The sequence below is a fragment of the Podarcis bocagei genome (assembly GCF_964188305.1).
Source record: "Podarcis bocagei genome assembly, chromosome: 10".
Lineage (NCBI taxonomy): Eukaryota > Metazoa > Chordata > Lepidosauria > Squamata > Lacertidae > Podarcis > Podarcis bocagei.
The window spans coordinates 47,182,973-47,199,210 of record NC_138135.1 but is presented as its reverse complement, the minus strand read 5'-3'; the positions used below and the strand labels follow the sequence as shown (position 1 = coordinate 47,199,210).

General features: G+C 39.3%; 1 protein-coding gene across 2 annotated transcripts in view; it reads left to right on the top strand.

Annotated features, from left to right (window-relative positions):
• Positions 1–16,238, top strand: part of TRHDE (thyrotropin releasing hormone degrading enzyme) — a 210,400-nt gene that overhangs the window by 104,924 nt on the left and 89,238 nt on the right. For both annotated transcript variants that reach the window (XM_081211937.1, XM_081211936.1), the window contains exon 5: positions 4,285–4,398. In XM_081211937.1, coding sequence (XP_081068063.1) covers positions 4,285–4,398 — 114 coding nt within the window. The remainder of the gene's footprint in view (positions 1–4,284; positions 4,399–16,238) is intronic.

Here is a 16,238-nt window from a genome sequence, read left to right as displayed (position 1 = left end):
TAGCACCATAACTGTTTCAAGCCGAGTTCCATGTTCTTGTCAAAACTTGCAGTGACTGAAATAAATTTCATAGTCACTCTTACTCACTTACATAAACTTGGGAAGCGGTTTTTTCTTTATGTTTCTGCAATGGTTCTCTGTATATGAACAATGAATATTATACTTCTGTGTTTATTGTGATTCTTAAATATACTGAAAAATATTACAGTTAACCCTTTACATTGATTTCACATTCTTCCCTCTGTATCGTCTTTCTTTAATCTAAATATGACATTTTAGTACCATAAGATGAGTGCAGAAGTTAGACATAGTGTAGAGGGACCAGAAACTTAATTTTTACCTCTTGAAACAAAGGTAATATTTGATTCTAAATGTAATTCATTCACCTTACAAACAACCCTTTCACAAATACAGGAAATGTCTAACATTTTCCCACTTAAATAGCACAGGAATAAAGGCTGGAATGGAGTTGTGCCAACCCTGTGAGGGAATGTAGTTTCCCCAAGGGCTGCTGTAATACCATTAGGGCATTTCTTCCCAGTTCATTACCAGCACACCAGGCAAGGGAGGTGAGATGCTACCACTATGCGGACCTAGCCAAGTAAGTCTTATTTAATGGGAAAGGGAGAGTTGGAGATCAGGCTGACTTGAGTCAGTTTGGCTTTAGAAAATGAGTATTTCATTTGTGGGTGGAGAAATAGCCTGGCTTTATTTTTTTTTTAACCAATGTGATGTAAGCCAAGAGGAGAGAGTAACTCATCTCTGGTTGTCACTAGAAAGAAATCAGAAAGCAAGGCTATTGTGCTGGAGAGGAAATGTGATACCTCAATATTCTGCATTTAAGGCTCTGAGTCTTGTCAGGGAGAGATATCCCACTTAAGACCTTTCTCAAAGCCTAAAATCGCATCCATTGCCTATCTCGTACCAGAAATAACCAGCCATTGTAGCATACAAATAATATCTCAAACTCACAGAGGAAATTGAATAATGTAGTATGAACTAATTGCAGATCATGAGCAGGGAATGCCATAGGAACTGGTTAGATGTTGTACTTAGTATGCAGTGGTAGATACCCTCTCACATGGAGATGTGATTTGGTGGAGAGCTAAATAATCTAGAGACTAGTGTACTTTATGGTGGTCACTGATAAAAGGCCTGCTATTATTGATACAATATTTGATTTACCAGAAGTGCTTCTCATCTCTGGTTAGTCAATACTTATACACCTGCTAATTTTTAATTATTACGGATCTATCAGAAGTGCAGCATATATTTCTTAGTAACAAGACAGCCAAGGGGAAATCTCTTCTGTATGAATGTAATGAACTGACAGAGTTTTCCTCACCTCTGATTAACTGTAATAAGGGGATTATCCCCTCATCCATTTTAGTTAATATCTTCCTTCAGAAAGCATCACTTGATAAGATCCATTCAAACTAAAAAGTGAGAATATTCAAATAAAAGTTCTAGAAGCTGTTCACTGTTTCTTAACTACAAATGCTAAGTTGGTAGAATATATTTTGTTCAAAATGCATCACACTGTTTCCTATTCTTACAATTTTGTTTCCATTAGGTCATGTGTTTCAAATTTAGTACTCTTATTAAAAACTGAGATTGAACATCTGTGAAGTAGGCACCTGTGAAATATAAGGAGTCTTTTGCTAGTTGAAAACATTTCCAGAAGGGTTGGTTATATACTCAGCACAGCTATTCATCTAATAATAGTATTTTTTCCATTTGATTAATTTAGAATGGCTTGGATCCAAACTTCCTTCTCACTGGTGTAAAGTGAGATGGAGGGAGTCAACTTTTGCTGATTTTTCCCTGCAGTTCCTCATATACTTTAAAATGTGTTCTGCAGGCTTCTCATTGTGGAGGGATAGAGAAAACAGGGAATTGGTGAAAATGGTCTTCTTGCCCCGGCCACCAGTGGGTCCAGTCCATTGGATCAAAAGCCTTCTACGGGCAGAAGGATCTCTTGGTTTGGATCCAACCCAACTTATTTAACACCTTCAACAATTTGTGCATAGAACACTGATTATATGATTCTGTGACATGAGATCATGAAGTATCCTTCTGTTTCAATTTAATAGTCTTACGGAGTTTCTAAGGTGTACTGTTATAGGGCTCCGGACTGATTACTTGCAAAATATATTCTAACTAGGACTCTGATTTGGTTAATCATGTGGATTTAATCTGTTAATTGATTAAAAGTGCATAGATTTGCATATGAATGAATGGTTCTTTGGAATGGGCATCATTTATTTTTAGATGATGCAGATGTATTTCATGGTGTACAATAACTCAAAAGAGACATTCCCTCTCAAGTCTGTGAGAAGTGTCTCTTTTTAAAGAAAAAAACATGCTACCCATGCATTTTTAAGGACTAGTATTAAAATCAATATTTTTAAATAAACCATCTAATTAATCAAGAACACTTAGATTTGCTATGTTGCATATGGTAAAATAGAAATGATAATCAAACAATAAAAAATTGCAGTGGCTTATCTTCTTGTATTAAATGCTGGGACAGCTATCCATCCTTAGTCACCTGACGCTCTAACCATTACACTACACTGGCTGTCATATGATTTTAATGTTACTAAACATTTGTAACTAGGTTTACAAGTGAATAATTTGCTCACAACCCGATAAGGTGAGAGAACAACAAACTTGAGTTTTAAAAATATGGTTTGCTTGTTTCAAAGATTTGAATATGACCACTCTACCATTGTTTGACAATGAAATGCATCCCTAACTAATTATAGGATGAGAGCACTAAGCACTGTTCTCATTTGACGTTGATCTTCAGCTCCTTCGACATGTTTTGCTTGAAGCTAACTACAATGAGATAAAAGGTTCAGCAATATTTTATGGGTTCACTTCGTTGGAAGTCATTTTCATTAGAGGCAGTTTAAATGATCAGTGGTGATAGTAGCATACGGTTATCATGAGAAAGTCAGAGCTGTTGCAAATGCGAAATACATATCTGAATCTTAAAAAAATAAAAATAAAAATTAGAAGCAATCCTGTTGCCCTTCGGAGGGTTGCTGAGGGACCATAAGAAGTTGTAGGCCTCCTACACAGTAGGGGAAGAAAGATATTCAATTCTGAAGGCCTACCTGCTGTTATGGTAGATGCCTCTTCTGCTTTTGTTTTTCCAATGGCGCTCTGCCTGTTGTGAGGCCAGAAACAGGGTGCTTTGTCAACATGTTACAGACTCCTAAGCACCCTTGTTCTCCCCGCACCCTCCCAAAACAGACCTGATTTTCACTAGTCATGGTAAATTCCTTTCCATTGGAATCATTAGAAGGAATAGGGGAAGTTTTTCAAAAACAAAACAAGGTGGAGATGTGTGTGTGTGTTTATATTTTGGTATGCTTCACCTTCTCCTTCAGTTCTTTCATTTTTGATATTTCAGAACTTCTTACTTGGTAGCTATCATGCCTATAAAAGCTGTTTGGAGTCACAGAGACAGCAGTCCGAAGCAATTCCAAGGAAACAGTATAGCAAGGCTTATGATAGAGAGAAGGGATAGCTTAGAAGTGATCACACCAGGAACTTTTCAGTGGCTGGAGATTAAATAGCCCACTCTCCAGTTAGTGGAGGCGGAGCAATTTTAATTACACATAAGTAATTACATTAAATAATAAATCACCTGGGAGCGCCTGTTAATTGGACTACATTTGCAAGCCCTTGAAACAAGCATAGATGGTTTACTATTCTGAAAATTCAAGAGGTTCTTTTGATACCTGGGTAGGCAAGATATTTCTGACCTTCTGTTATACTTAGTGAAAGTCAGGAACCATGCTGGAAGAAAAAAGCAAATTTTCTCTGCCCTACTTTCTGGGGCCAAAGACCACCTTGCAAAGCATGACGTAGCTTTTTCATTTCTTTCCAGTACTGCAAGATTTAAGTGCCTTTTCTTGTTGCAGCACAAATTCATTGTATACAGTTCATTGTTAGCTCTCCCCATATTTTTTAAAGCAAATGTTTAATTCTGTTTCTGAGTTTCTGGTGTAGTACTTATTGAAACCTTAAAGGAGGCTTAGTAGCAAATGTCTAGGATGAAGTTATCTTACAAGCCACCTTTTTCTGCTTATAGGTGAAACCTATAGGAATCCCTTATTAAAATCTTTTGAAACAATTAAGGAAAAGGTATAAGAAGTCACCTCTGAGAAATGCAGTAACTTTTCATCAACTACCTTCGGAACTTTACTTCTTGCATAAATAGAATGTGAACAAGTGATATTTTAAAACCATAGTTTTGTTCATTTCTTTTAGTGGTTTGGTGACCTTGTGACTCCAGTATGGTGGGAAGATGTGTGGCTAAAAGAAGGCTTTGCTCACTATTTTGAATTTGTTGGAACTGACTACCTGTATCCAGGCTGGAATCTGGTAAGCTGGTCCTTTTTTTCTGTACTTCACAAGTTACTTTGTTTTCTTGTTGTTTTGCTCATGAAAAGGAAGCTAGCATAATGGTAGAACATACGTTTGCATACAGAAGGTCCCAAGTCCAATCAAGTGGACATCCCATGAAGGTGAATGATGGAGGAAAGCAAGTCCTTATTCATGCAACACATAGTTAAACGATGGAACAAGCTCCCACTAGAGGCAGTCGTGGCTATCTATACTTGGATGGCTTTTAAAAAAAGGATTAGACAAATCATGGAGAAGGAAGCTATCAATGGCTACTAGCCAAGATGGCTCCGCCCTGCCTTCTGCTCAGTTGGAGGCTGCAATGCTTCTGTTTCTCTGTGGCTGGGAGCCACAGCAGGAGAGAGTGCTCTTCTGCTCAGATCCTACTTGTTGTACAGCCACTGTGAGGACAGGATGCTGGAGTAGATGGACCCTTGGCTTGTCCTAGCAGACTCTTCTTGTGTTCAATCCTTTGTATCTCTAGTTCAAAGGATCTTAAGTAGTGAGGCCAGCAAATACGTTTTCCGGAGGTCTTGTAGACTCACTGTAAGTCACAACACTGAGACAGTGGGCTCAATATTCCAGCCTTCTGAGTTAAGTATGAGACGTCTTCATATATTTGCAGCATGCTGCTGGAGTGCTGGAGAGAAGAAGCCAAATGGTACGTGCAACCATCAGATATTCACTAAAGCAAAGTCAGTAGGTGTGAAATCAGTTGACAGGGTTCCAGCAGTGCAATATTCCGTTCGCTACAAAAGAAATAAGGTCAAGTTAGTCATCAGCTGCGTCGTAGAATCACAGTTTTGTAGAGCTGGAAGTAGCCCTGAGGGTCATCTAGCCCAGCCCCCTGCAATGCAGGAATCTCAGCTGGATCATGCATGGCAGATGGCCACCCAAGCTCTGCTTAAAAACCTCCATCACCCTTCATGGGAGTCTCTTCCACTCTTGAACAACTCTTGAGGCAACCCAGCGAGATGAGCAGGGTACAAATCATCATTATTATTACTATTATTGCTGTTACTGTCAAAAAGTTCTTCCTGATGTTTAGTCGGGCTCTCCTTTTTTGTAATGTGAAACCATTTCTAATAATAATAATAATAATAATAATAATAATAATAATAATAATTTATACCCCACCCATCTGGCTGGGTTTCCCCAGCCACTCTGGGCAGCTTCCAACAAAAGATTAAAATACAATAGTCTATTAAACATTAAAAGCTTCCCTAAACAGGGCTGCCTTCAGCTGTCTTCTAAAAGTCTGGTAGCTGTTTTTGTCTTTGACATCTGGTGGGAGGGTGTTCCACAGGGCGGGTGCCACTACCAAGAAGGCCCTCTGCCTGGTTCCCTGTAACTTGGCTTCTTGCAGTGAGGGAACTGCCAAAAGGCCCTCAGTGCTGGACCTCAGTGTCCGGGCAGAATGATGGGGGTGGAGACACTCCTTCAGGTATACCGGACCAAGACTGTTTAGGGCTTTAAAGGTCAGCACTAACACTTTGAATTGTGCTCAGAAACGTACTGAGAGTCAATGAAGGTCTTTCAGGACTGGTGTTATGTGGTCTTGGCGGCTGCTCTCAGTCACCAGTCTAGCTGCCGCATTCTGGATTAGTTGTAATTTCCGGGTCACCATCTAAGGGTCCATGCTAAGCATAGGCGCCGACTCCATGGGGCCTGAGGGGGCCCGAGCCCCCTCAAAAATTTGTTTGGGGGGCTCTGCCCCCAATAATTTAAGAAAATTATTAGGCACCTTGCCAAAAACCGTGCAGGGGACTCCGGCGCGCGCCTCCCAAAGTGACCGGGAGCTCCTGAGAAGGGGCGGGCAGGTCGGTCAGTCAGAGGAAGACCCCCAGCAGCGGGACTTTAGAAAGGAATGGAGCCGCGGGGCCGAGGAACGGCGTATTCATCGCCGGCAAGGGGCCGGGGTGAGGGGAGAATGGAGGGGACGGGAGTTCCCGCCGCCGGAGCGGGGCTTTTTTTTCTGGGTTCGGCTAAGGTGACGTTGGTAGGAGGGGGTGGCCGCCTCCCGGCGCGAAGCCTGGGGAGGGCAGGCCGGTTCTTGCATGCAAAAGCACCACTGCCATCCTGCCGCCAGTATGGACCCTGGTATGGGCCCCCCCAATATTTTTTATAAGTCGGCGCCCCTGATGCTAAGTTAAGTAACTGTTGCCTCTGCATTCAAGAGCATAAATGGTAATTACAGAGCAACATTTTATGTGATTCTTAACACTATTACATTTAACTTCCCATAATAATATAAATGGGCTCCTTAAAGCATTGTGGTTCTCAGAGTGCCAAGTGATTCTATTTCCAGAATAGCAGCAGTGTTTGAAAAAAAATATTGTGTCACCTTAAAGACTAACAAATTTGGCTTATGTCACAGCTAATTTGAGTTTATTTAATATATAACATTTGTCATATGGTAATAAGATTTTTTTTTGTAGTACTTCCCTTGGGAAAACATTGTTTGTACTGTTCTTGTAAGAATATTTGTGCACAGGTATTACAGCTTAATATTTTTGTTAAAACGTGATTTATTATTTTTTGACAGATTTATCCTTTAATTTTTTTAGTTTAAAAATTCACTATGAAAAATGCAAAGTAACCCTTTATCAAAGCTGACACATCTGTTTTTCAAATGTAAATTTTTTTTGATTCACCTAAGCACTCATTGTAATATTTATTATTCTTAAAGATTTTCCTTTCAAAAACACATCTTGAATTACAATAAAGTCATTCTAATTATAAATGCAATGGAATCTAGCAGCTCTTGTTGATTTTACCATAGTAAAATGTCATAGATTACGTTGGTCATATTCTGGATTTTATCTTTGCTGTACCAGAGTCATTTGTTCTGCTCATAATCACTTTAACAAAAACAGAATAATTTTGCCTTAGAAGTTGTCTTGCAAAGTAAGCAGATTTGAAAATGGCTATTAAATGATTTTGATATTCATTGCTAAGTAAATTATGTTCTCCTCATCTTGAGCTCTAATCTAACAAGCCAATGCAGGAGAAAGAGAAAACTTGCTCAGTGTCCAGATGGGTTGAGCAAGGTGTGTTAATGAAAATGAGAATACCGGTATGTGGTATTTAATTAAAATGGGCATGGGGCAGAATTATATGCTTGACAAGTAAACAAGAAATTGTCACTGAAAATAGAAATAAATATAACATTAATAGATAAAATTATTATGAGTAGGTATAATTGAAATTTGTATTCTGATGGCCCAAGAAGACGGTGACGTTAAATGTTAGATACTTTGTGGTGAACAGAATAATTCTGAAGTTGGAGATTGCACCTCAAAAAGGATATTGTTAAAAAAAAAAATTTCAGAAAAGGACAATCAAAATGATCCAATAAAATAAAATGGCGGAAATAAAATCTCAAGATTTAAAACGTTTGGGATAAAAGATTGCTGAAAAGCCCCCAAACCTCTCCCAATACATATGCTTCAGGCCTTCAGCAAATGTTTCAATCCAATCAGCACTTGCACACCCATAGGCAGACAATGTCCAGTAAGAATATTTTATTTAATAGCAGAAAATAAACAAATAAACCAACCACAGCCTTTCACAGCAAAGCAAAGCATGCAAACGCAGGAGGATGAAGGAATACAATGTAACCCAGCAAATTTTGGCTGAAAAAAAAAGTGAATTCCCTATTTTAAGACTTGTTCAACTCAGTTTCCAGGTCTTAATGGATAAGAGTTCCCTAGCTCTGAAGCCTATCATCTTTCAGATACAAGCAAAGCTGAAGTCACAGATCCTCATAGGGTGACCAGAGATCCTGTACCTGTAACAGTTGTGCAGAACTTGTGTGTGACAAGTTACTTCTGTTGAAATTCTCTTTTCTGCACAACTATTAAAGATGCAGGAGCCCTGGCCCCCTTTTCACCTGGCCACCCAAAAGCAACATCTCTCATTGCCTCCTATTTGTGAAATATTATATTGATTTACACACCTTTGTCTTCAGGTTTATTGTATTGTCATTCATCTTCTGCCCTCAGGTCTTATATGCTTCCTTCTACCTTGGTTCTTATTTTCAGCAGTTCAGTTGAAACTGAACTTTCAGTTCCTTTCAGCTCCTTTCTCACAGAAGCTAATTTTGTTTTAGGTTTCATACATTTCCATTTGGCAGCCTGCTGTTTCACAGTATCACTTTCCTTTCAAAACATTTTCTAACATATTTCTGGATGTAGAAAACTGCATCCAGATCTCTCTATCTGTTACTGTGATTTCCTTTAAAATATCCCCATCATCATCATCATCATCATTATTTTAAAGGATGAAGGGTATCCTCAGATATCGATTGAGATATTTCAGGCACTGCTAGATGATTTCTGTTCATGTTTTCATGGAAGAGAAATATTACCAATATTAACCCGAATGATTCAGCTGTGTGGAAGTGGTGTGTGAACAGAGCGCACAGTCCTGTGGTAACATTTCTCTTCTTGTGGTTTAACCAGTATTCCAACGTTTGCAATTCTTTGCCCTCCAGAACTTGCAGCTGTAGGTGTATATTTTCCTTAACCACAGACGGTTGATCTTCTAAAGTAGCATCTCCTTTGTTGGAGAGTAGGAAGAAATTATTTGTTATGATCCCACATATCAGTTTTTATGGGATATGTGTAACATTTCAGGAAACTGCTTTGATACATGGTAGTTCAAAATTCAAGCCACGGTTTCTAACAATAGATAATGGGACCTCTTTGTTCTAAAGTCTGAGAACTCATATATGAAGTATCCTCATTCTTTCGATCATGTTTTTCTTAAAAAAACCCAAATTTTGATAATACAGAATATGGATTGAGCTATATGCGTATCCAGAAATTGTCAACAGCTTCCAATGGTTCCTATTTTTGAGTAGGTGGAGTTGACACACTCTCTGTCCTTGAATGTCTATATTAGTAGAACGGGGATGGGGGGGCAGGAGAGAGACTATGACAAAAGCAATTGCTGGTGAGTGATTTTCCTTTTCATCCATAAAATACAAAGTGTCAAATGCTTTAGCAGTCACTACCTCACTCAGCGCTGAGAAAGCATTTCACAGGGCTGAATGGCCTTCTCCCTTTCATTCACTTTATAAAAGTTTGGCTTTGCTGATAACTTTATTGGATAAGTCAAGGCAGAGTACATCAGTGATGGCAGTCACACTGAATTTTTCTCTTTCCCTGTTGGAGAAAGCTACTCTGTCTTTTTCCATATCTGTCTTCCTTTAAAAGAAAAAAAGAGAGAGTAATGCTCATAGTTTCTGGAGATATGTGTTTTAATCAAACACCTCTATCACATATCTGCAGGAACTATGAGCATAATATTTTTTCTTAAAGGGAGACAAATATGAGAGAGACAGAGCAGCTGCCTTCTGAAAACACTTCATGGAGGAAGGAGAATTCAGTGTGATTGCCATCGTTGATATACTCTGCCTTGACTCATCCAATAAAGTTGCTAGCAAAGCCAAACTTTTAATCAAAGATTAAGCGCAGAGCTCCAGTAGTCATGCAACTATCCTTCATCTTTCCTTAAGTGATCCACAGTGATCCATCACAGTATAGTACGCCATGGTCTAGATGATTCTGTCATTTCTTCTGGAAACTGAAACTAGCTTAATACTGAAATATCTGCATATCATTTTCCTTTTATAAAACCTGTGCTTAAGCAGGCTTGTTTAAGCATAAAAATAAATATTAATGGAAAATCATTAAACTAAAGTTCATTAAACTAAATACTCAGAGTATCTCAAAGTGCACAGCTCAAGATCCTGATGAATGGTCTCAATTGCTGATTTCCTCCATGGGCAGGATTAAAATAAAGAAGAAGGCGGCTGTGATTAGACTTGTGCATATCTTTGACTTAAATTGCCTGCTAAAACATTTATCTTCTTCAGTAAAATGTTCTGATACTTTCTGAAACTCGCAAGACAGATCAGGAAGGAAGTATTAAAAGTTCTGGAAGTAGAGTTAAGACATCGACAGTCTTGGTTTATTTCATTATTATTTTTGCATATTATATTGGAGCTGCAGTCTGCTTGATCCTTCTAGACCAGCACACATATCATGCTGTCTCAGCATGGAGAGAAACATGACTTCATTTTCTCACTTTCCTTTCAAAAATACTTTCATCTCTCTCTTCTTGGTTAAGGGCTTCAAATAATCTAAAAACGAAGCTTTTAATTAATACCACATGGAATTTGACATCTTTCAGTAATCATGCACTGAAATAAGCCTCTAGTGTTATTTTTCTGTTGCAGTCCTTGAAAGAAAGCTTTCTGTGTTGAACCAGAGACGAAATTCATTTGCAGCTGAATATGACAAGAAACATATAAGCAAGCTTAGAGCCAAAACAGTTGCTAGCTTACAGTTCTTAAGGTCAGTCGCCTTGTCCACATGATCCAGTAAGCCAAACCATGTCTTATTGAGAACTCACAAAGAAACATTGGGTATGGCTGATGGTTAGCAAGGAGAGAGCTTAAACATGGATCCTGCTTTGGACAACACAGGGGTCAGCAAACGTTTTCAGCAGGGGGCCAGTCCACTGTCCCTCAGACCTTGTGGGGGGCCAGACTATATATATTTTTTTGGGGGGGGGAATTGAATGAATTCCTATGCCCCACAAATAACCCAGAGATGCATTTTAAATAAAAGGACACATTCTACTCATGTAAAAATATGCTGATTCCCAGACTGTCTGCAGGCCAGATTTAGAAGGTGATTGGGCTGGATCCAGCCCCCGGGCCTTAGTTTGCCTACCCATGCACTAAGCCATACTGTGCTGTAGCAGTTAAAATGACCAGGGATCAGCAAAGCAGCTGCCGGTCCCATTCCGGAGGCTACATACTTGTATGGATCCACTAAACCATAGTTCAGCTTACCATTTTGTGCAAACCAGACCATTATCTTTGCAGCTGTGAAATTTTTTCTTTTTTAGAAAAGAATCCTAGAAATTACTTCCCAATTATGAATATTTATTCTAAAAAGACACTTGTTGTTGTTTTGCCCCTTTTACTCCTTGATTTTTGAGGGCCCGCATTTTCTTTATGATTGTGAGGCATGACGGAGAATGATGGATGCTGGGTTGTTTAGAAGGACCCTCCTCTCTGCCCAGTCTGTGTTAGGGAGAAACTGGGAGACTGACAACATGGATTATAGTACAGTGGTACCTCGGTTTAAGAACTTAATTCGTTCCGGAGGTCCGTTCTTAACCTGAAACTGTTCTTAACCTGAAGCACCACTTTAGCTAATGGGGCCTCCCACTGCCGTTGTACCGCTGGAGCACAATTTCTGTTCACATCCTGAAGCAAAGTTCTTAACCCGAGGTACTATTTCTGGGTTAGCGGAGTCTGTAACCTGAAGCGTCTGTAACCTGAAGTGTATGTAACCCAAGATACCACTGTATAGAATCGCCAAAGGAGGGTGGGGAAATTAAAAAAGACATTTAAACGTGTGGGGAGAGGTCCAGTGCAATGGAAGCAACATGCGCACAGTGTTGCCCTCTCCTTTGGAATGAATGGGGAAACTCAGGCGTGATGTGATGGACAGCTTCATGTGGACACTGGAGCATCTTTGAGATACTTTTAGAATGGGTTTTCTTTAGTGTATCTTGGAATAGTAAATAAAAGACCCCCAAGACACAGAGTCAAGACCCTGTAACAAACCCAGATGCCAGTCCTAACACAAAAGTATCAATGAACACAAATCTGGCACCAGAAATGGCAATATTTAGAAACAAGTAAAAGAACATTTCAGCTCAGGAGGACTCTCTGTACTTGACTTTAAAGTGGTCATCCTTAAACAGAAGAATTTCAGTGGGAGGAAAGAGAACCATAATGAATCAGAATTTGTTAGGGAAATTAAGTTTTAATACCTGTGGGCATGAATCGAGGTTATAGATTTATCACACTCCTATGTGTTAATTAGTTACCATTTCCAGGATGTTTCATGGTATGAAACCTCGTGCCATAATGCCGCAAGACTTGTTCTTGTTCTAGATTGGGATGAATAAGTTTCGGAAAGGAATGTGAGCCTTAGATGGCAGAAGGTGCAGCTTACAAAAACATTGGATGAACAACAGAGATGGAAATCATTTCAACCTGAGATGTTATAGTTTATATACACCACTCTTCCCTTTTTGCTTTTTCTGCTCTATAAAATTATAGGGAGCTATATTTTGTAAATATTTGTATAATAGTAAACTGCTGTGAGTCGCCCAGAATGTTAAAGAGTGTCCATAGTCCTGGGATGAACCTGGCAAGTCTTAGTTCTAATAGTGGCCCACTTCACCAAAATGGCTTGGGATGTTAATATCTGCCTTATGTTTTAGAAGAAAAATAATATATAAATATATTAAATAACCACACCCATTTTTCAGCAAGACTAGCTCAAATATTATGAGCATCAATGAGTTTTTAAATAGCTATGAGGATGGAGGAAGAAAGCTAAATGTTGCTGTTGCAAATAAGGAATCTTAGAATCACATAGGTCAGGCATAGGCAAACTCGGCACTCCAGATGTTTGGGGACTACAACTCCCATCATCCCAAGCCAACAGGACCAGTGGTCAGTGATGATGGGAGTTGTAGTCCCAAAACATCTGGAGGGCCGAGTTTGCCCATGCCTGACATAGGCAGTCCCCACTATTTCAGTCGTTTTCTGAGCTGAACATTACAGGCAGAAAATTCCTGGGTTTTAATTTTAATTTAAAGTGGAGAAGATTCTACTTTCGCTTTCATAGGCATAAAATATAGAAAGAAATTCAGACAGCATATATAACCCTTTCCTATTCCTCTGCCTAATAAAACATATTTTAGAAATGCTAAAGCATTTTGCTAGGGATATGATTTAGAGAATGGAATGACCTTATTAAGTGTTATTCACACAGGTCTCTTAATCTGTGAACCATATGAATGCCTATTCCAGAACAAAGAGGTTCTGTTAACATTCAGGCCTTTGATCTCTTATGTACACTAATTATCAGTTATGACTTACATTGTGCTGTTCCTTTTGTTCTCTTGTTGGATGCAATTCAGTTTCTCTCCCACACTTAAATTCTTTTGTCCTGCTATCTCATATTATGTTTGGGAAACTTTTTTTTTTTTAATGTGGCTGGTTCAAGTATTGCATCATTGTCATGCTAACAACCTTAAGCTTTTGTTTATGTCTCAATAAGTATTATAAAATTCATACAGTGACTGCTAAATTACATTATCTTTATCATGGTAGATAGGTATATACAATTCCCTGAAGCTGGGGTAGGGAGGCGAGGAGAAGGAACAGATCATTTCCAGTGAATCAGGCACAGTAATTGAATGAACTTTATGTTGGGAATCTTTCCGTGTATATTTTCCCTTTATTTCGTTTAACAATTATAAACAAACATTGTCACACTTTTCTGCCAATCTTATGTCCACAGTTATTTAACTGCTGCTGTTTTGTTTTCTGTTATATAGGGCCGTATACTGTAAATTACTGTGTCCTCCCCCCCCCAAAAAAAAACTTCCAGGGACAAGGATGTGCAGAATTTATATGTTCTCATTAGCTTTCCCAAAATCTATGATAAAATTGGTAGTTGTCTAAAAATAAACTACAGTTGCCCAAACACTGATCTCATAGAATAGAATCATAGAATCATAGAATCATAGAATCATAGAGTTGGAAGAGACCACAAGGGCCATCGAGTCCAACCCCCTGCCAAGCAGGAAACACCATCAGAGCACTCCTGACATATGGATGTCAAGCATCTGCTTAAAGACCTCCAAAGAAGGAGACTCCACCACACTCCTTGGCAGCAAATTCCACTGTCGAACAGCTCTTACTGTTAGGAAGTTCTTCCTAATGTTTAGGTGGAATCTTCTTTCTTGTAGTTTGGATCCATTGCTCCGTGTCCGCTTGTCTGGAGCAGCAGAAAACAACCTTTCTCCCTCCTCTATGTGACATCCTTTTATATATTTGAACATGGCTATCATATCACCCCTTAACCTCCTCTTCTCCAGGCTAAACATGCCCAGCTCCCTTAGCCGTTCCTCATAAGGCATCGTTTCCAGGCCTTTGACCATTTTGGACCTCAAGTTAGGTCCATTTATTTCAGGCGGTCTATGCTGAGTAAAACTTAGTTGATACCTAAATTAAAAAATTCCTTCCAGTAGCACCTTAGAGACCAACTACGTTTGTTATTGGTATGAGCTTTCGTGTGCATGCACACTTCTTCAGGTACAGTTCTTCAGATACAGTTGATACCTGTGAGACTGCTCTCCAATATATACAGTGCCTGATCAATGGACCACTGGTGGGAAATCATAAGGTATCAAATAGTGGTCCCTTTTCACTTATTAAGAGGATGGTTTGGCCTGGTTTGAATAACATTCTAAGCTGAACCTTGACCGCATGAACATGCTGGGTCTGGAGAGGAACCAGTAGCTGCCGATCCTTTTCCAGCTCTGCAGTGCTGAGTTAAACCAAGGTTAGCTTTCCCTTCACATGCTTGTGTGGTCTTGCTAAGCCAAGGTTTTGCTAATTATGTCATGAAAGCTTGGCCATTGTGGAAAAGGCACCAACATCCTAGAAATGGAATGGGTTCTTCTGAATTGAGTAGTTTCATGATTTTTGCTTTCCTTCATGAGTGAAATCTGAGAATCTTTACTCCCAGGTTGGCTTACACACCAGTCTTTTTAGGGCCTATAAGCCAATAGAAACTGAAAAACAACATTAATATGTATTCTTGCTTTCAAAATACTTGATTTTAATGTTGCAAGGCAAGTCCAGGAAATCCAGCTTCAAAATCCATCTCTACCAACCTTTCAATAATTTTCAAGGTAGATTTTGAGGACATATATATTCAACATAGGTAAATTAAACAATCTATTCCTAAATACACCTATTCTCTTCCTTCTGCATTTAGATTTAATATTGCTATTAATAGCTCCATCCTCTTTGAGGATAACCTATTTTTGTTCAAATATTCTGCAGTCAAGGCAAGTAACAAGCTGTTGCACGTTTATTCCAAGTCCAATCTGATGTGCCTAGTTTCTAAACCCCTGGGTGTGTTCAATGGTTAGATCTAGTTTTTCAGTAGTTTAAATATGTAATAATACCTTCCATGTACTCTAATGCATTTTCACATAAAAGTTGACTTCCAGATGGAGCAGGAGTGGAACAGCTTTTCAGCTGATTCACAATATAATTTAAATTAGCTCACTGATAGCCATAACATTTCCATATGTAGAATTACATGAATTGTTATTTCATCTGTCTGTTATATATCTTTACAAAAATGCAAAACACCCAGAAAAGTGATATATCAGTATGGACGATGTCAGTGCAAAAATGTGTGCAGTGTAGATAAATGTGAAACCGTAATTTCATGACAACGTACAAAGTAAGACCAGTCAGTACGTTTAACTCATATATGTATGATTTGAAAACTGGGGATAAGGCAGCTCATGAACACCAAAAAGGAAGTACAACACTAGAAAGCATGCTTTCTGTGAAGCATTTTATTCTCCGAAGTTCCTGAAAGTGTTGCATTGAGCGAGCCATGCTCATGACTGTTTATGAGAATAACCGCACACCCATCAGAGGTGGGCGTCATTTGCAGCCCTGCATATGCCACCTTCGATCTTCTGGGTGACATGCTGGGTTGCCAGCTGGCCCACCTTCCTGGCACCGCGGAGCGCTGGGGGTTCCTGCCAAACCCCTATTCAAATAAGCCAATCTGCGGTGCTGCTGGGGGTGTGGCCACAGGAGCGGACCGAGAGTGAGAAGGCTTCACTCAGGTCCGCTCACTCGGTTTAAATAGAGGGCGGAGATTCATTGCTCTTGGTCTGTTGCCTGG